This window comes from Vidua macroura, chromosome 4 (assembly GCF_024509145.1).
Source record: "Vidua macroura isolate BioBank_ID:100142 chromosome 4, ASM2450914v1, whole genome shotgun sequence".
Classification (NCBI taxonomy): domain Eukaryota; kingdom Metazoa; phylum Chordata; class Aves; order Passeriformes; family Viduidae; genus Vidua; species Vidua macroura.
Window position 1 is genome coordinate 65,155,177 of NC_071574.1, and position 19,705 is coordinate 65,174,881.

A 19,705-nucleotide genomic window follows, 5' to 3' on the forward strand; every position below is an offset into this window, starting at 1 on the left:
CGGAGGCCTCCAGGGATGTTGGGCTGAAAGGGCATCATCTCTCTGGGAAGTCGCGGGTTAGACTTCTCCCTGCTTCAACACGATTTGTGCCTTTGGTTTATTTCTGATTTGGTGTGTGATGATTCTTTAAAGCAAAAGACTTAATGGGTTCCTTACTTTGTATGCTACAGTAATTTGTCTTGATTCCTTGGGTTTTTTATTCAATTTCTAGTCTGCAAATAAAAACCTCTCTTAAGTTCCAGTGTGTATTAAATTTTTTTTTATTTATGTTGCCTCTGATATAAACAATATGCAGCAGCATCCTTTCAATATCCTTTTAGCAGAGGATGCTAATAAAGATTGGTTTACTAGAACAGACACTTAGTTTTGTTAATTTTCTTCATTATTTGCTGGTGGGAGCCAAGTATTAAGCACACAGGACTCGAGGTGAGGCCGGCCCAGCCCCGAGCAGAGCAGAACACTCCCTCCCTTGCCGGGCTGGCCATGCTGGGCCTGCTGCCCCCAGGACAGGGATGTCCCTCCTGGCTGCCAGGGCACTGCTGGCTCAGGTTCAACTTTGCACTGACCAGGAGCCCCAGGTCCCTTTCCCTGGCACTGCTCTCCAGCCCTCATTCCCCAGTCTGTCCGTACATCCAGGGTTGCTCCATCCCAGGTGCAGAATCTGGCACTTGCCCTGTTTGAACCTCACATGGTTGGTGACTGCCGAGCTCTCACATTTGTGAAGGTCTCTCTGCAGGACCTCTCTGCCCTCAAGGGAGTCAACAGCTCCTCCCAGTGTTGTATCATATGTGATCTTGCTCGGGGTCCCTTCCAGTCCTGCATCCAGGTCATTAATGAAGATGTCCATCACATGATGTTTTTACCAGCTGTTTGTTGGACATTTTATCCAGAAGGATACTGGGAGACAGCACTGAAAGCTTTATGTCACTTCACTTCCCCGATCAACTAGGTGGGTTACCTTGTCTAAGGGTGGCACTGCTTTATAAATTGGAAAAATGCTGGTTGCTGTCTGATTAAAGAAAATGGGGAATAGCTTGAGTTGTCTTCCTGTGTTCTGTAACTTACTCATCATCATTGAACCTATGAATCTGATACCAAGCATGTGCTAAATGATACTGGAATACGATTTTGTCATTTTTTTTGTTTGTTTTCTGGAGAAGTTTGGGTAAAAGCAGAGGTGACCACTCTAGGTTGTTTTTTCTGGCTTGTTCTTCTTCATTGTTGAATATTCAAATAGTAACACGTCCATAGTCACTTGACAGACAAATCTAAGTAACTGTTGCTCTGCAACAAATTGTTGTGAAGGCTGTACCTACAGAAGGCAGAAGGTGCAGAAGGCAGCTTCTGAAAGCAAAATGTCTTGCTAGGTTTGATAATATGTTCTTAGACTTCACATTTACATGTCATACAGAAAAAAAGCACAACTGAACACCTAAAAATAGACAAGGAATTCACCCAGTGTTGCAGAAGGGCAAGGGAGTAAGAGCAGTGTGGAGCTGGTGGCCTGGCTGCTGAGGCAGTCTGATTCTTGCCTTCTCTTTGTTGGGGCTCTTCCTTCTGGCTTTTTCTTTAACACTTGCTGTGAAGTTGAAGGCATGAAACTGGAGATGATTTCTCAGAATGATTTGGGAGCACTGAAGCATAGCCAGATCACGATGAAGCCTACAGTAATATAAATATTATATTAAGGTTGGTATTAAACTGTAGAAAAGGACACAGCAGTATTTTGAAAACTCTAATTACATAGGTTATTGCCAAGCTGGAATGAAATTCATTGTTTTGCCAGTAGCCAAAAGATGGAAGATAAGAGTTACGAGCAGTGTCATAAATCCTGGGAATGCCCACTTTTTTGGTATTAAGGCTTTGTTGTCATGTTCTCCTGAAATGTGTTCAGGATTGTTTTTATATCTACTCTTTCAAGGTGCCACTGAAAAAGTAAATGTTGCAAAAAAACCAGATTTGTGTATGTTAGATACATAGAATAAGTAAAGAGTTAAGAAGTTTTATTTCAGCTTTGTAACAGACATTCTGTTTTATTAGTTCATTATCAGAAATCAGTTCAATCTGTCAGTTTGGTGCTTTATGTGAACTTTTCCAATGGCAACCAGAAAATTTTTTTCCCCTTTTATATAAATCAGAAAATCTGTCAAAGTCTGCCTTCAGCCTGGCTGTTCATCCATATGCTGCAGGATGCTGAAAGAACAGGAATGCAGCTATTTCTTAGATAGAACTATTTTACTGTGTTCTGCAATGCTGGATGTGGAAGCTAATTAGCATTTTTTTGAAATTTCTTTGTAGTTTGTTATTACTCTGTGCAAAATTTCACCTGGGTTTATGCAAATGATTTCATATTTATCTTGGTAGGGTGGTACGATGTCTGAATGGCAATGGCTTACAATAAGAAACAGGATTCATTTTCTAGCATCTTACAAAACAGTCTCTCTAAGCAATTTAACCTTTTCTGTGTGAAGCAGTCACTGGGGAACCTTATGTATAATGCTACATTATAATAGGCTCTTGCACATAAACCAGCTTTAAACATTTTTTCCTCAGTATGCTGCAGAGGTTCAGTAGTTTGTTTTTAAACTGAGCTAAAATAACCATAACAGCTTTTTGTGGGTTTAGAAACCAGATGTCAAGATTCTCAGAAATGTCTCGCTGCCGTAGTGCTGTATTTGAATTTCTACTGGTGCAGATGTGAACTGTGATGGGCTAGTGGGTCATCTGATTCTCTAAAATTATTTTGCAGCCATCATATCAGAAATGTATATAATAAAATAATTCAGCTTTTTATGGTGATGTACATACTAATGAGAATCTACTAGATGTTGATTTTAAGGAGAAAAATTTCAAACTACCAAGAGAATAAATGTGAATGTATGTAAAAACTTTCTTTCCTCTTAGAGAACTTTTATTTCTCTTTTCTTCTCAGTCCTCCTTTGCTGCACTGTAAGTTTTGCCATCAGGTCCAGTAGACTCAGTGATTTCAAGGCATTAGGAAAAATAAATCCACCAGTGTACACTCAAATGAATGCATCCTGCAATATGTTACTGCTAAAACTACTTACACTGAGAGCAACTAATTAAATTCCACTGATGAGATTATTTTTTCTTCTCAGAATGGGAAGTGTCCTTTTCACTTTTCTGTCTTTCTTATAATCAAAACAACGTATGTTGTAATTGCTGGTTTCTTGATGAATTCACAGTAATAATCATGAACTGTCGGTTGTTGGTTTTGGCTTGACGCAAGAACATTGGTGCTGTCTTGAATGAGGTATTGCCAATATACAAGTAAGGATTAGGTTTTTTTGGAATGTGTTTAGTATATTCAGTGAAGCTGTATTACAGGCAGAACATGGCTTTAATCCAAGGCTTTTCCATCAGTTATTGGGGAAAAAATTGACAAACTTTCCCCAGTAGTAGATGTAGTTTTGGGTAGATTCTTCTCTCCATCTCTGCCATTTCTCTCTGTATCACTGTCCCACCAGTGTTTTAATCTTGACTGGTTTGATCTCAGTTTGTAGACTTCTCTCTTGGTGCAAAGATTTCAGGGCAAGCTTATTGCAGTGGCCAACCAAACCAGTACATCTTCTCTCCCCTAGCACATGTTTTTTTTTAAAATTAGCCTTGTTTCTGGACATTTTACCTGTTTTCCTGGGTGAGTTTGTTTGTTGTTTTGGGGCTTTTTTGTTTTGTTTTGTTGGTTTTGGGGGTTTTTTTTTGTGTTTTTGTTTGTTGGTTTTGTGGTTTTTTTTTTGGTTTATTGTTTTTCTTTCTTGTTTTTTTTGGGGGGGGGTTGTTCTTTTTTTTTTTTTTGATAAGCCAAGGCTGCTAATCCATGTGTCATTTTGGAGCCATCAGGTATGATGTCAGCTTTTCCCCTTCAGTCTGTTAATATTTTTCTGAGGAGAAATAACATGTTGGCAGAGGGCTGCCTCAGCAGCCTGATCCTATAGGACAAATGGGAAAATCAAGTAACAAGAGCTTCCATGAATGAATACATCTTGTACTTCACAAGTATTTTGGCATAGCTGAGCCATCTGCTGCATAGAACTGAAAAGTCCTGAAGGCAGTGTCTGCAGAATGTTGGTTCCAGGCAATGCTTTGTCTTTGCAGGATTTGGTCTTTTTACTTTGCCTTCATGGTCTCATGTGGGGCCTTTCTCCTGCACAGGGGTGGACTCATTAAAACTGGACCAGATTCTTAATGCCCAGTTCTCAGGGAATGGGCTGTGATTTGACTATACCAAACTTTGGTTTTCCTCTGGACTCTTTGGCATTATGCTTTTTTTCCTCTCTTTTTCTGGGGTGCTGTGGCTGCTTATGCCTAAGTGACATTTTTCTTGGCACAAGCTGACAGACAAACCTGAGAAATAGTCTGAAAAACTGCTGCTCTTGACTCTTTTCCCAGCTAGGAACTGTGCTGATTTTATGAATGGGAAAATAATCCTCAGAGCATGTTATTCCAGTCTAGATGGAGTTTCTGCTTAGGCTGGGTAAGAGTTTAGAAACCTCTGAAAGGACTCAGTAAGTCATGTGGGAATGTGAATCTATGAACTACTACCTTAGGAAACTCAGACATTTAATTTCTTACTAAGAATGTATCTTCATATGTCTTCCAAGTATATAAAAGAATATTAGTGACTGAGGTCCACCTGAAATGTGTTCAGAATTGTTTTTATTGCCACACTTTCAAGATGCCACTGAAAAAGTAGATGTTGAAGAAAACCTGTTCTGTATGAGATACATAGAATAAGTAAAGAGTTAAGAAGTTTTATTTCAGCTTTGTAACAGGCATTCTGTTTTATTAGTTCATTATCAGAAATCAGTTCAATTTGTCAGTTTGGTGCTTTATGTGAACTTTTCCAATGGCAGCCAGCAAAATTTTTTCACCTTCTATAACTCAGTGAATATGTCTTGTGGCAGCATGAAAGAGACTTTGAGATGTTGCAGAGAAAAAGTGAAAAACTTGTTTATGTAATTTCAAGTGGCTTGCTCTAGTTGTTGTTAACAGTTTTTGTGATAATATTTTGTTACAGTGGGGTTTTTTAGGAGGTTGACATGATTGAGTGGGTTAGTTTATAAGGGCAGTGTCAGTTTTCAAATTGCAGTCTCCTGTACTGAGCAATGCTTGTGGTGAGGTACTAAGGCATGGCTTTATTGGAGTGTCATCCATTGCAAGTCAGAATAAATTCCTCAGCATGTAAAATGAAATGTATGAGAGTCATGTTGTCCTCTACAATTGATTGATGAAGTGTATAACACTGCTCTGCTGGGGAGTTTTCCCATCTGTTGCAGAGGACAATATGTACAGAGGAATTCTGAATCAATGCTGGCCTGAGCAGAATTAAGAGAAAAGGAACTTTTCTCTTTGAATTCTAATTTTTGGGAGTTTTCATTTTTTTTTCCTGCAGTATATCTTGCTCTAAGTGCTGTATATGTTTTTATGCAGCTATTTGTTCAGGGAGAAATTAAGTGTGTAAGAGAAATTTCTCCCTTTTGTTCTCTTTTGGGAATCACAAGGCTCTGTTGGGCCACCTGGCATCCTGGGCTGAGTGCAGGTCCAGCTGGGCAGGAACAGAGTCACTCATGTGCTGCACAGAGGAACAAATGGCATCCTGATGATGGTGGGCTCTGGGGTGGCACACCACAGCCTCACTAAACTCCTTTGCAGAAATTTGGGGTGTTTGGGAGGTTCCCTATGTATGTGCTTCACAAGTGCAATCAACTCTGTGGTAAGAAACATTATATATAATCACTTAGGGAGTCTAGCAGTCTCCTGGTTTTTCATATTTTGCATAATGAAATTATTTCATGGGAACTAAAGATGTTTGTAATAGCTCTTCTGGTAATTTAGCAAGTCTCACTTCACAGGTAATTCAGTTTTTCCTTTATGGAATAAAATAACTAGCATAGCTTTCTTGAAATTTTCCTTTACTATTACAATTTTATATATACAAGGGCTATTAATGTAATTTTCACAGTTCAAATTATTTCATTTTAAGAATCACAGAATAGTTTAGGGTTGGAAGGGATCTCTGGAGATGATCCAGTCCAATATCCCTGCCAAGGCAGGGGCACCTAGAGAATGTTACATAGGAATGTGTTCAGGTGGATTTTTAATGTCTCAAGAGGAGACTCCACAACCTCTGTGGGCAGTCTGTTCCAGGGCCCTGCCACCCTCAGTGTAAACTTCTAACTCCTGTTGATGGAAACTTGTTGTGTTTTATTTTATCACCATTACTGCTTATTCTGTGCCTGGGTACCACTGAAAAGGTCTGGCACTCTAGGATTGGTCTTGTCAGGAGCCCTGCATTTGTCAGCTTGAGAATTTAGCTTTGGGTTTTGATGCTCAGAAGTTACCAGTGAGAAGGTCTGGGTTTACTATGGAACTTCAAGATGCTTTTCAAAGAGGAAAGTTTGTGTTGGGTTTATAGATCCATCTTTTCAGTTTATATATTTGTTTCCTATATTTGCTCTGTTCTCAACACTAGTACTGAGTTTGGCTTTGTCTTAATGCTTCTGGTTGTTCTTTTTTTGTATCTCGTACCTCGGATTTTTATTGCCTTCCTCATTGCAGCACTTCCAGCATTCAGTGACAATGTTAAGCAGTGACCACTATATTTCACACGTGGGTTTTGTGTAATTTAAATGTGGAGCTGCCTGTCTCAAACTGGTCTTTCTGAAACAATCTACATTGATACACCTGGGAATTTTTGCCATAAATTTTTGACAGATTATTTTGCTGAATGTGGAATTAATATATAAATACATGTCCCTATAATGAGTCATTGTGTTGTAATCAGTTAGTACTTTTACCATCTTACTGTAATTAGACCCACCCACCCCCCTGTAGGTAATGCCCATTTTTGTCTTGGGTTGTATTGGGTCCTCAGTAGTCCTTAGGCTGGTATAGGCAGTAACACAAACAACCAAGCAGTAGCTGCTTGGAGAGTAGAAATACACTGCCAACTTGATTTACATTTCTATTTTCAGTCCATTTCAAAATCATAATTATGTTTTGCTGAATATAAATAATCTTCAATGGCCCTTGAAAATATATGCATATCCCCAGACTTCATGAGTTCCAAGTTATATTCTTTTGCCTGTCATTTCCAGTTGATAAATTCTGGACTTCCTTTTTTTATCTCAAATAAATAAACAAAAAAGCAAATGAATAAAATTTTTCCCAACACATACTTTGATTATGGATATTAGTCATGGTTTTGAGTGGTGTTTGTGTTCACAGCACAATTTTGGGATGTGATAACATCATCTCTGAAGTTAATGTGTCTTCCTGAACAGAAACTTTAATTGAATGTGCTCTCTTTTAGCCTGTCTTGTAATGATTTTCTATGTATATCATTAATAATTACAAATAAAGTAAAAAAATATCAAGGAAAACAAATAGCGAAAAAATCTGAGTTATGGTGTACTGGTATGAATATTTGCAGTTTAAAAAAAAACTCCCTGTCAGTCTTCACTCCATTTTCTTTGAAAAGAAATGCTGTGTTTCACTTATAACTTGGTAAGGAAAAGCAGTAGAGCATTAGAAATCGTAAAATATTCAGTACATGAGGAAGCTGTTGCCTGACTAGATGAGGTAACTGCTTGGAGTAATAACCAAAAACGTTTTACTGTAAGACTTTTCAGTTAATTGCTTTGACTGTGTTTGCAGGATGCAACAAAAGTGTAAAATACAGGTCTCCTTTAAATATATTTCCAGAGTTTCTTAGGTCATGTGTATTAAAAGCGAGAGGTTTGTGTTTAATAATGCATTGAGATTTTTTTAGATCATCATTGGTAGTCCCTGAAGCTCTGCAGACATTTTCAGTCTGCAGGCTTGCCTGTGTCATACACACTGGATTTTGGAAATTAAAGCAGAGCTGTGGCTCAGGTGTGATGTGACCAATGCTGGAGGAAGCAAAACAGAAAAAGCTGGAGCTAAATTCAGATGCAAGGCAGTTTGTCTCTAAGGTAGCAAGAAAGGGCAAAAAAGAGATTTTTATTTCAGTAAGCTTTAGCTGGTGTCTCCTGCCTTCAGAAGGAAATCGAACCATTATGCTCCTGGCAGATCTAGAGGGATCTGGAGATCTCATCTTTGAACCTTGGAATGGAGCAACAAAATACTGATTGGGCTGGAGATATTTGTGTCTGGTGTAGGCAAGAGCACTGTGGGAAAGTACTTCCAGGTTCTGACCTTCACTTTGCATTTGTTACACAAAACAGAAAGGCTAGAGCATGGAAAAAATGAGGAATAGGAGAATGCCTGTGGTTGTTCTTGCCTCTTCTAGAGCAAATTGACATGGTTTAGGTAAGGAATGTGATTGTGTGACTGTAGGTTAGAAAGATGTGGAAGTCAGGCTGGATGCAACTGTTACTGACTGTTTTCAGAGCAGTCTCAAAATTAATGGCAATAATTAAGAACTTGGATTTCAGAAATGTCAGGAAACCTTTGGCACTTGGATTTTATGTTGTGTAGGGAAAAAATATCCACTGTTTTGCAGCTGAAAAGAAATGAATAGCTTTGATCCAAGACTGCATTTATGCTGAACCTTGTGTCAAATGCAGTATTCACAGTGAAACCAATGGAACAGTTTAACCTGTTATGTGATTGAAATAAAAGCTAAAGCTACTCCAGCAGGTGTCCTTCCTTAAGGCTTTGGAAGCAGTGGAATTCTTTGCCCCATTACATGTGAGGTGTCTTGAGTCTTTGTGTGATTTTGGTCTGGTTCCTAGTTGGTGTTCATTTCTAGAGCCTGACTGGGGTGTAGAGCCTGCATAGTGCAGGGATGGTGGAGAAGATACTCAGCTGTGCTGGAAGATAAAGGTTTCTACTGTCTGCTGATAAAGGTCTGCGGTAGTTGTTTACATTGAAATAGAAGTGAATTCTTACTTATGAGCTAGTATTTTTGCATTACTTAAGCTAGCTTTGTTTTTAAAACATCACATTTCTCCTTTATGTGGTGTCTCCAATGTAATGTCATTTTTCAATACTATTATCAAATATAGTAAAGGAAAACTAGTTGGAATCATATTCTTTCCAAGGCATTGTAAATATTACAGTAAGCACTACTGGTAATGAATTTCCTTTTAGCATCAGTTCTGCAATTAATGCCTTTGTCTCTTTTGCCATTTAGCATTCTATAGAAATACCTGGCCAGCAGAAGTTTGCAGAATGCATTTGGGGACAACCAACAGTTATGTGAAAGTGATAGTGCTGGTCCATAAAGGATAATAGGCAATACAGTCTATGTGTAATAGCTTCTCTGAAAGCTGTTGTTGAGAATGTAGGGAAAATGTCTATTCATTAAATAGGTAGTGCCATAATTATGTTGGCTTTTTATAAGTACCTGAACAGGCAGCAGCCAGGTCAGAGGAGCTTGATCTTTCCAGAAGAAACAATACGTGATTTTCAAATCCTTGTATGAATCACTTATACATGTCGACTAGAGCGTTTGGGGGTTTTGTGTTTTGTTTGGATTTTTTGTTTTATTGTTCCTCTCAATAAATGGATATAGAACTGTTCATATTAAGAGACTATAAGCCTGAAAAGCATTGGTTGCATTTAACTTCTGTGTAATTTTGTGCATTCTCTGTCTTGACTTAAAAGGAGCTGTTTGGGGTGGAGAATAGCTGAAGACAGAGCTTATCGAACATGCATGCTGATGAGAAGTGGTCAAACTCAAACTGTATGCTGAGCTAGCACAGAAAACAGCAATAGCTGTACAAACCCATTTATCTTCCAGGAGAGGTTTTCTGCGTGACCAGGAGACCAAGGACAGACCTTGAGGATATTGTCTGAAAAGACCTGTGAATGCCTAATTGAGCAAAAAAAATATTCAATTCAGCAGGGAGTGGGAGCAGGGATGCATGGGAGCCTTCTGCCATGCACTATCATCCAGTCAGTTTCCTGTCTCCAGCAAATACATGCTTTTTGTGTACTTGAATATATTTTGTTGTTGTTGGACTGCTTCAAAAGTTTTAAGCATGGTTTAAAGTCCTGCTGTTGGTCTGTCTCTCTGGTGCCTTTCCTCTCCCTTTCTTTTTGCTCATGTTCTGGTAGTTTTCAAAGCCACTATTCATGCTCAAGTGTGCTTGGAAAAAGGATACTAATCACAGTATCAAGTCGTTAAAAGCAATGAAATTCCTGAAAGATCCCTAAAACTTTAGGTAGGCTCTGCCTACATGGAAGTGGGGACTTTGTGCAGAGAGAGATGGTGTTAAATCCTTGAGATTGAGGACTGTGTCTGGAGTGTTTTCCTGGTTAGACATGGGTGAATCTCCACCGATGGCTGCTGTCCTAAACATGGGACAAACAACCACTGAAGCTTGCTGTTACCTGTAAACCTGAGTAGGAAACAGTGTGGCTGATGATGGCACTTGGAGAGCGACTTGCTTATATGATTTAGCTGAAATAGTGGAAATAAGATCAAAAGATTTACTTATGCAAACATTCATTTGAAGTTATTGTCAGAAGGCAGAAGCTGGGAAAAGTTTCTGTGCTGAGGCTGTATGAGCAGTTTCTTTCATCACCAGGTTTGAACAGATGCACTTGGAAACAAAGTTTTGATGAACTCTTTTTGTTGCAATGATTGATTGTGCTACTGATATAATGCCAAGGTAGTTAAATCCCAAACATCTGTCAAGGTGTTCAGCTTGAGTTTATTGAAAGTCTCCTACAAGGCAAATGAGATTATGTATGAGCAGCTTTACGTAGAGTATGGTGCTTTTATTAAAATATGGTATGGAACACCTCAGACTTATCCTATGTTTGCTGAGCCAAAGAAAAATAAAGATGTGCTTTGAACATGAAAAAACTAAGGAATGTGCTGTGCCTGTTAATGCCTGAGAAGGACTGTGGAGCAACTCTTTTACAGTCATCAGACTTCAACTCACTGGGTCAGTTTTCCCTCTTGTTGGAGCTTTGTCTATGCCCTGATTAAGATACTCTTTTTATGATCTAGAAGTAAAAAACAGTATATGGCATATTGTTCAAAATGAGTTAGTTCTGAACAGCAAAGCAAAATTTGTATTTTATCAGGTTTGCTAAGCATGACCAAAACACTGAAACTATAGACCTGGGAGGGGAAAAAATAATTGAGGAATGTGTATGCTAAAAGGTGACAGCCAAAAAGAGTCTTCAAAACAGTCCTTTAGCTGCATAAAGTGGTTGCTTGAAGTTGTTAGGTTTTTTTGTTTATTGGGTTTTTTCATTTATTTGGTTTAGTTGATTTTTTTTTTTTTTTTTTTACAATAAAAGTCTGGTTCTGAAAGGAAAAAAGGTTATAACAACATAATAACTTGAGAAAAATTAACACATTAGGCATGTCTAAGAAGAGGTCATTGTTTGTCCAAATATTTAGGAGTTGTTATAAATATTTAGACACATCCATTAGACATGGTATAACATAGAGTGGGTTGAAAGTCCTCTAATGCGGGAAGTTGTGAATACATAGTGTGGCAGGATGGTTTGCATTGCTGCAGGACAAATTGCTGGGTGCCACTTCCAAATGCCACACCATTCCTCTGTGCAAGGTGGGGGCTGTATATCTGAAATTGAATGTAATCGATCAACAAGCCCAGGGAGCTAAATTGGCTATTTTCCTCTTGATAGGTAAGAAATCACTAAAAGTACTGCAGAATCAATTTTGTTTGAAGAGATGCTTAGTGTAATGTTTAAATACAAAAATCTAGACAAATCTGAAGCAAACTGCATAAAAGCATTTAGGAAAAAAAAAAGTAAGAGTGATTTGTATATTTCAATATGTATCCTGACAAGCTGAATTTGTTTCTAAGTAAATATTTGTTCTTTAAACTTGATTGTTCTTGCAACAGCTGAGAATGAAATCTGATTAGCTAAGGTCAGACTCTTGAGACATTAGCTGCTGGGGGAGGCTTTAGAAGTGTTTTACAAATTCAGAGGAGTGGGTTGACCTTGTCTGGCTGCTGGGTGCCCACCCAGCCATTCTCTCATTCCTGTGCACAACAGACCAGGGGAAGAAAATAGGATGAAAACGCTCGTGGGCTGGGATAAAGACAGGGGAATCACTCACCAGTTGCCATCATGAGCACAACAGATGCAACATGGGTAAGGAAACTTTGAAGGTTACCCACTCTTCACTTGGTAGAGGTGGCTGCTCCATCACTTCCCCACAGCAAAACCCCATTCTCTTCTGGGGTCCATGTTCTTTCCTAGGAATCGAGGCTGTGGCTCAGCTGCAGAGCACTCCTGTTCTGCAGAATAGATGTCCGAAAGGTTCAGTAATTTGTATTCAGCATGTGCTTATGTGCTTCCCCCAGAAAATATGGATTTGAGCACATGCTTTTCCAGATTAGTATGATGAGCACTCAAAAATAGAAACTATGTACACTGACTTAATCTATCATGAGTGAAAACCTACAGCATGGCAGTCTCAGATGTTTGGTACTCTAGCTTAGCATAACCATTATACGATTTTCCTTTTTGGGGGGGTTGAAATTGCACCCAATATATTATCCATGTGATTTTTGTTGTCCTATGAATCATTATCTCACTGGGGTTGTTTGTTTTGTTTGTCTTTTTGCTTAAGGTACTGCTAGCATTTTATTGTGTTAACAAGCTGTTCACCTGTCTTTCTTGCTTGTGTAATGATATTCTATAGATAAACACAGAGCAGCTGGCAAAGCTTTAACCAGGCTGTAGCTTCTTTCACAGTGTTTTTTTTTACATATCCTTGTGACCAAATACCAATTGTTGTCTTCATCTCTGAATCCTTTTTCTTTTTATGCATGTGCAACACTAAGACTTCATGACATTGTACAAAATATGACTGTTGAGGGAATTTTTTTCCTTTTTTTCTTTAACAGATATCACTTCAGATAGTAGATTAAAAGGAAAATACCACAAAATATTAAGTAAAAGCACAGAACCAAACAACCCCCCCTCTGCATACAGCTATATACTTGCAACAGCAGTTCCTATTTCATTTAGTATGAAGAAAAATTTTTGCTGCTATACCTTCTGATAGTTAAATGCCAGAATTTTTTACTCACCTACTTGTTAGAGAATTATTTCTTGCTGTTTATCAGCATTTGGGAATTAATGACAAATTCAAAGTGCCTGTCCAAAGAAAGGATGTGAACACACTTGCTTACATCTGAGGTGAAAAATAAGCAGATGTAACAACTTGCTGATATGTCTTTTTGAAGAAGTACCTTCAGTCTTTGGAATTTGTTGTCTGCCAGTTAAATGTACACTGCAACTGTGACTGGTGTAAAAAGTTGTCAATTGACTTAGTTTCTGTTGCTGCAAGTACATTACATTTTCATAATGGGGATAAGTACACTTTAGACTTTGTGCCTAATTCATGTCACCTATGAACAAAAATTTTTTTCCTTATAATGTTATGGAAGTCTTAGTTAAATTTAATTAGCTTCAAACTGGTTATATGCAACATCACTTGTAAGTTTTGAAAATACTGAATTGGCTCATCAGTGCCTTTATTTTAATTTTTAGGGCCTAATTCTGCCTTTTGCACAGACCACGTTGCCAGCTGGTACAAGGAGTTGTTTTCCAATACAGAGACATTATTTTCTGTCTGCTGCAGGTAGAAGCACATTTCTAACTTACAACTTTCATGAATTTTTATCCTAAAGGGAATGTGTTTCACTTGGGAAGTCCCTTTTTTAAAATATCTGTGCTATGCAGTAATTGTTCATATTTGAGACTGTCTGATAATGGCAGTACTTATTTTGAGGATTGAACAGTTTGAGGTTGATCCTGTGCTTGTTTCCTTTCCCTGAAAATATAGTAGGCAACAGATTTAGACTGGGAACAGCTGAACCCTCCTTATTAGAGATGCATTACTATTATGACCTGCCTCTGAGGCAGGCTGAGATTCTTGTTAATAAAGTCCTTGGGCTGAATTACAGTGAAAAGACATTGAGTGACCTGTGTATTTATGAGGCAGATTTATTTTAAAACAATCCAATTGCAGTGGAAAGTATGTGGGCATTTTGTTTCTCTTCTATAAAAGTATAAAAATATCACAAAATACATAAAGAAAAGAAAGAGAAGGAAAGGATAAGAGTAGATAGGTGAGAGGAAAGGTGTCACCACCTGTGCATCCAGTGATGAGGCTTGATCACTCTTTTGCTAGTGGTCACAGACATGATCCTTTGGGAATGGGGGCCCATGAAACAAAAAGTTTGTCAGGTTATGTACATTCAAGCTGGCATGGAAATGCCTGGATCCCTTCCTGGGTGGGGATTCTCCAAGTCTCATGCAACACTATGGGCTATGTACAGTGTTCTGATGGAGAATTCCCAAAAAGGCTGAGGGGGTACTTCTGGGTCCTGGGTAGTCTTGAGCCCTCTCTCTTGGTCCTGTCCACTCCTTGACCACACTTCCATGCTTCTCCACTTTATTTTGTGCACTCACCATGGACCTGAACGGGAAAATTAGCTCCAGAAAGGTGATGTCCCTAAGTCTGTACAACCCCATTTCCAGGTACATCCTGTTCTTTCTCTCTTGAGCATGAAGTTGCGGCATAGCAATGCATTAACTCCTTACTGTCCAGGCTTCTAAAACAACCCTTTCCCTTACCACAAGGGAAATAAAGAAAGCTGTGAAGATGCAAGACGGCTCCGCTGGTATGAATGTGATGGCCTCTCTAAAACTTCTCACTTCAGCTGTTAGAGCTGTAGCAGAATAGGAGTGGTTGAGCAGGCAGTTCATGTTTAACCTTCCTGGTTAAGGAAGGGTTGTGTCATTTGGACCCTGCAGCAGCTAAAAGTATTGCACATGGTCTGTCACCAAATATTGTCCCGTGATTGTGAAGGCGTTTTACACAATGTGTAATAAAATACATGTATTTGTGTAAAATATACCTTTTACAAGTGCTCTTTGAAAAGTTACCCCAATGGATGTAGGTTTAGTTTGTTCCCATGTCAAAAGGCAGTCTGGATTTACCATCAGCAAAGGCGTATAATTATTGCTTTTCTGTATAGTTTTGTTCCATAGGGATCAAGTCAGGGTTCCTGAGTGTGTGGCAGAAAAACAAATGCTTAGTGCTGGAAGAGTGCCAGTGAACAATGGGAGATCTGGAGCTTTTCAAGTCCATGGAATTTATTTTAAGCAAAGTTGGGTTTTAGCTGTTGTTCTGAAGATTTTAGATCAGCAATTCAAAAACTATGGGTATTATTTTCCAAAGGACAGCTGGCAGGCTTCAGAAGACAGTGCTATCACTAGCTGGGATCTTGCTCATTTGCATGATTCCCTTGTCTCTGTCTGTTCTTTGGCTTATTTGGGATCATCATGTCTTCTTGTGGTGGTGGTTGGGGTGGTGGCTGCATTCCTGTTGCGATCTCAGCAGAAGAAAAAGCCTGAACAAAGTCTGTACTTCCCTACAAAGGATCACGGAAACCTGGGGGAAAACATTCCCTTTAATGTTCAAATTATGGGCTGCTGTCAGGTCTAAGATGACACATGTTTTATGTTACTCAAAAAAAAGTGGTATTGACACTTGAAAGCTGCTGTTAAAAATCATGCAAAAAGTGCTTGCAATTTTCTTTCAAAAAGGGGACGTGTCCCTGAGAACCACCCTTGTGTCTGTAAATGTGATTTTCAAAGTGATTCTTAGATTCAAGAGTTACAGTGTGGTTTGAGATTGGTCTGTTGGCACCCTGGCTTCTTGTTGGTAGTTTATTTTTTTGTCTCTGTCCCATGTTAGGAAGTCTGTGCTAGAATTTTTCTTCTCTGTTAGTTGTCACTATTTTTTAGGGACAGTTTCTGGTTTTGGTCTACCAGCTTGTTTACAAGAGATGAGAATAGCATCTTTTCCTTTGAAAACATGCAATAAATAATTCTACAGACCTGTTATTAATCTAATAACCTGTAACTAGCTAACAGGTCTCTTAAATTAAGATGTTTTTAACATTCTCTTATAGTCCATTTAAATCCTGTTTGAAAAAATCAGAGTAGAATTAATTATGCAATAAACTGAACTAACCTAATCCTGGTGACTGTTCATTGGTTGGACTTGATGGGTAAAGCCAGAATGTAACCAGTTCAATAGTTTATACAACGTTTTCATATGGACACTTTTATACTGACTTTGTGGGTGACAGGCAGGCATCTTCTGATTTTGGTATCTGACCTGTTGAGTGGAGTTTATTAAAAAGTAAGAATCATTAAAATAAATATTCAGTGAGTGATCTTTCATAAAATAAAAGAACGGTGTATTATTATACAACATGGCGAAATGTGTGTTATTTTGTTTGGTTGGAGGTTTGGTTGTTTTTTTGTTGTTGTTGTTGTTTTTTTTTTGGTTTTTTTTTTGTTTTTTTGTTTTTTGTTTTTTTTTTTTTTTCTTTTTTTTTTTTTTTTTTTAATTTGAGGTGTGCTGATTCCTGTCTTGGTACTGGCTGGAATGATAGTTTGTGTATAGCATACAAATGGGGATAGCAAGTTTTGATCCATATAGTGATGGCTTCAAATCTGTGGAGAATGTTCTCCAGTGCTGTGGTACGTTGTGCTGGCAGTAAAGACACCGGGGGTAACCTGGGCCATTTGTTGGGCTGAATATGTGGAATCTAACCCTAAATTAGGCAGAAAGAATGCAAGGTGTACTTGCAGAATGAGATTCCTGCCCGGAGAGCTCATACTGGGGAGGGTGTTGGGAGGATAACAGCAAAATCGCCACATAAAAAACTTCCTGTGCAACCAAACAAAACTTCTCCCCAGAAATCCCAACCCCATGAGTGCAGCCCACAGTGGTGCTATGGTTAAAGGGGTTACTGCAGTCAGTGAAAACAGAAATAGGCAAATAGAACTAATGCTGAATAAGGCAAAATGAGCAGTGTTGGTGAAGTCCAGCAAATTAAAAGAACTTGGATGCATTAATTTGTTGTTAAATGGGTTGATTTCCTGAAACAAACTACCAGGGTAAGTGGTAGATCCTCCATGAGATGTTTTGAAATTAAGTCTTTCTATTAATTTTAGTACCTAAGGATGGGAATTGCTAATTCTTATTCTGCCAAAAAATAGGAAGGAATTTGGATTAAATTATTTAAACCGTATTTTGCATAAACTGAAAATAAAAATTGGCATTGAACATGGCACTATCCCTAATTTTCTGTTACCTAGTGCAGCAAATTGAATTTGTAAACTTTTGCTTTATTTGCTTTAAGTGGCCCCCTGTGAAGAGATTTAGTTTTATGCAGTTTCAGCTTGCCAGGGACCACATATGATTGACACAATTAATCAAAGATCACACTACTAATCCACACCAAACATAACACAGTTGAGAGAACTCAATTAAAACTTCTGTTCCTCCAGTTGAAAAATTCAGCCACGTGGGAACTAAGTGTCCCAAGCATACTTGTTTAGCTTGAGACCAGTCTTTTAAAATTGCCTTATTTTGCTTCTGCAATGCAATTTAGATGCTTAAAAATCAGCAGTCATGCTTTGTCACAATTCCATACACAGACTCCTGAATCTTTGTTTATTAACTTTGTCTAGATGGTTTTAATGGATAAATGCTGAAGAAAAACGTAAAAATCAGAAATAATAAAATCATTGGGTAGAGAATGCTTAAAGAAATGCTTTTCTAAGCTTGACTATAAATACAGAAATTTAGACATAAGCAACATAAAATTTAGTAGTAGAGTAATTACATGTTCTCCCTCTTATTACCATTCATTTTGAATTTTGTTTGTTTCCCTGACCATATATCACAAGCTTTATTCTTCTCCCTGGGCACCTTTATATCAGGGCTATAGTGAAGACATTATTCAAGAGTGTAGATTTTTGACAGCTTACAATTAAGACGTTGGAACCAGAACTCCTAGTTGTTAATGCTTAAAAAAATCTTTTTATGGTGTAAAGCTTTACTATTAATATTTCTCAGTGTTTTGAGGTGTCATTCCTTCATTTGTTTGGTCTTTTTATTTATATTTGCTGCTTTGTTTTAATGTGGCCAAAATCAGTTGTGATGATTCTGTTCTTTGCCACCACTGTGATGTAATTTTCTCTCTGTAATGCCTTCTTTAGTGATACTATTATGTGTTGTGAAGTGTTTGCATCTGTTTGGCCCTGGCAGATTCAGTACCTTTCTCTTCTGTGGTTTCATTCTTGTGATGCTCGAAGGGAGGATTCTGACCAGACCATGCTGCAAAGGTTACCATGGTGCTTGATAGATTATTCCATTGCTTGATAGGTTTTGGGGGTATAGTTTGTTTGTTTTAACTTTGAAAGCAACTTTGTCTTGTTCTGCCTAGAGCTGAAGTCTGCTTCTGTTTAATAAACAAACCTTCTGATTCAGTTGTTGGCTCCTCCAGATAATTATGCCACAAGAAGTGAGAGTGCCAGGGTGGTTTTGGAGATAATGGTAGCTGAGTAATGTCTCAGATTTATTATGTGAGATGTTTTTTGAGAGGTTTTTTTTTTTTCTTCAAAGTAGAAAAAAATGTTGAGTGTGTGTAAATCTCAATATCATTCTTGTCTGTGCTGCCATACTGCTTATCTGGCTTATATGTTCAAAAAAATCACAGTAAATACAACTAGCTGAAGTTGTTTTAATTTTTGGGATTAATTTGGGGTTTTTTTGCAATAGTAATGTCATATTGTCCATGTCTCCAATACAGAGAACAGACCCACAGCTCCTTGCTCAGTTCTACTATGCTGATGAGGAACTAAATCAAGTAGCAGCTGAACTGGACAGTTTGGATGGAAGAAAAGACCCACAGAGATGTACACTGCTGGTCAACCAGTTTCGCTCCTGTCAGGTAATCAAAGTGGCAACTTCCTGATTTCACTGGGATTTTTATGTACATTTAATGTAGTCCATTAATTTTTTTTTTTGTATTGGTTAGTTTTTATCATCAGAGATTTTTAACATGAACTTTTGTTAGATACATGCCTTTCATTACTTCAAAGGGTATATTCTTGAAAATACTATCCATAAATTAATTTTCCTGCATCTCATTTAAGAGTGTTGATGCTTTCCCCAAATAAGAATGCAGATTATAAACTTTGTTTCCTTTATATAAAATAAGCATAGAGAGCTTAGAGAGGACATGAGAAATGTTTCAAAATTTCAAGCAGCAAAATATAGTCATGTCATTTGTAGCTTCTCAGCTTTCTTGCCTCATGAATCTGAGTTTTTTATTAGTAAATGAACTACATTCAGAGGGTTATGTGGTGTTTAGGTAATTCAGATTTTTAGAGGTAGAAAGAATCTACAGTTTTGTACCCTTCATATTTACATGAATTCTTTGATATTTCCTCTCCCAGTCATACCCAAGAAATACAATTTAAACTGAAGTAGGTTCAAGTCTAAAATACATGATGCTCAGGTGGTATGAGGATTTCTGTATTAAAAGTAAATGTTTGCTGTCACCTCAGGACAATTTTAAGTGGAATTACCATAGTAATAAATACACATTTACATCTCCACCAAGTAAAATATGATGCAGTTAAGTGTCAAGAATGTATTTTGATTCACCCTTGCTAAAATTTCTTCCTGTTACTCCTAATAAAATGTACTAAACTTCATTATGTGGAAAAATTTCATCACTAATCATGTTATGATGAGATTCAAGAAAAGTGCCCTGATCATTGCAGGAAGTGTTCGCATCAGGTTAGCTGAGTCTGTTGAAAAGAAAAACAGTCAAGTGCTCTGTGTTTGCTTGCAAGAAAATTAAGTTTTAGAAGTGCAGCTTTT

At 37.9% G+C, this 19,705-nt stretch overlaps 1 protein-coding gene across 5 annotated transcripts in view; it reads left to right on the plus strand.

Moving 5' to 3' along the window:
- ZFYVE28 (zinc finger FYVE-type containing 28) overlaps nucleotides 1–19,705 on the plus strand; it is a 146,008-nt gene that overhangs the window by 47,177 nt on the left and 79,126 nt on the right. For all 5 annotated transcript variants that reach the window (XM_053976114.1, XM_053976115.1, XM_053976116.1 and 2 more), the window contains exon 2: nucleotides 18,627–18,767. In XM_053976114.1, the coding sequence (XP_053832089.1) occupies nucleotides 18,627–18,767 (141 nt within the window). The remainder of the gene's footprint in view (nucleotides 1–18,626; nucleotides 18,768–19,705) is intronic.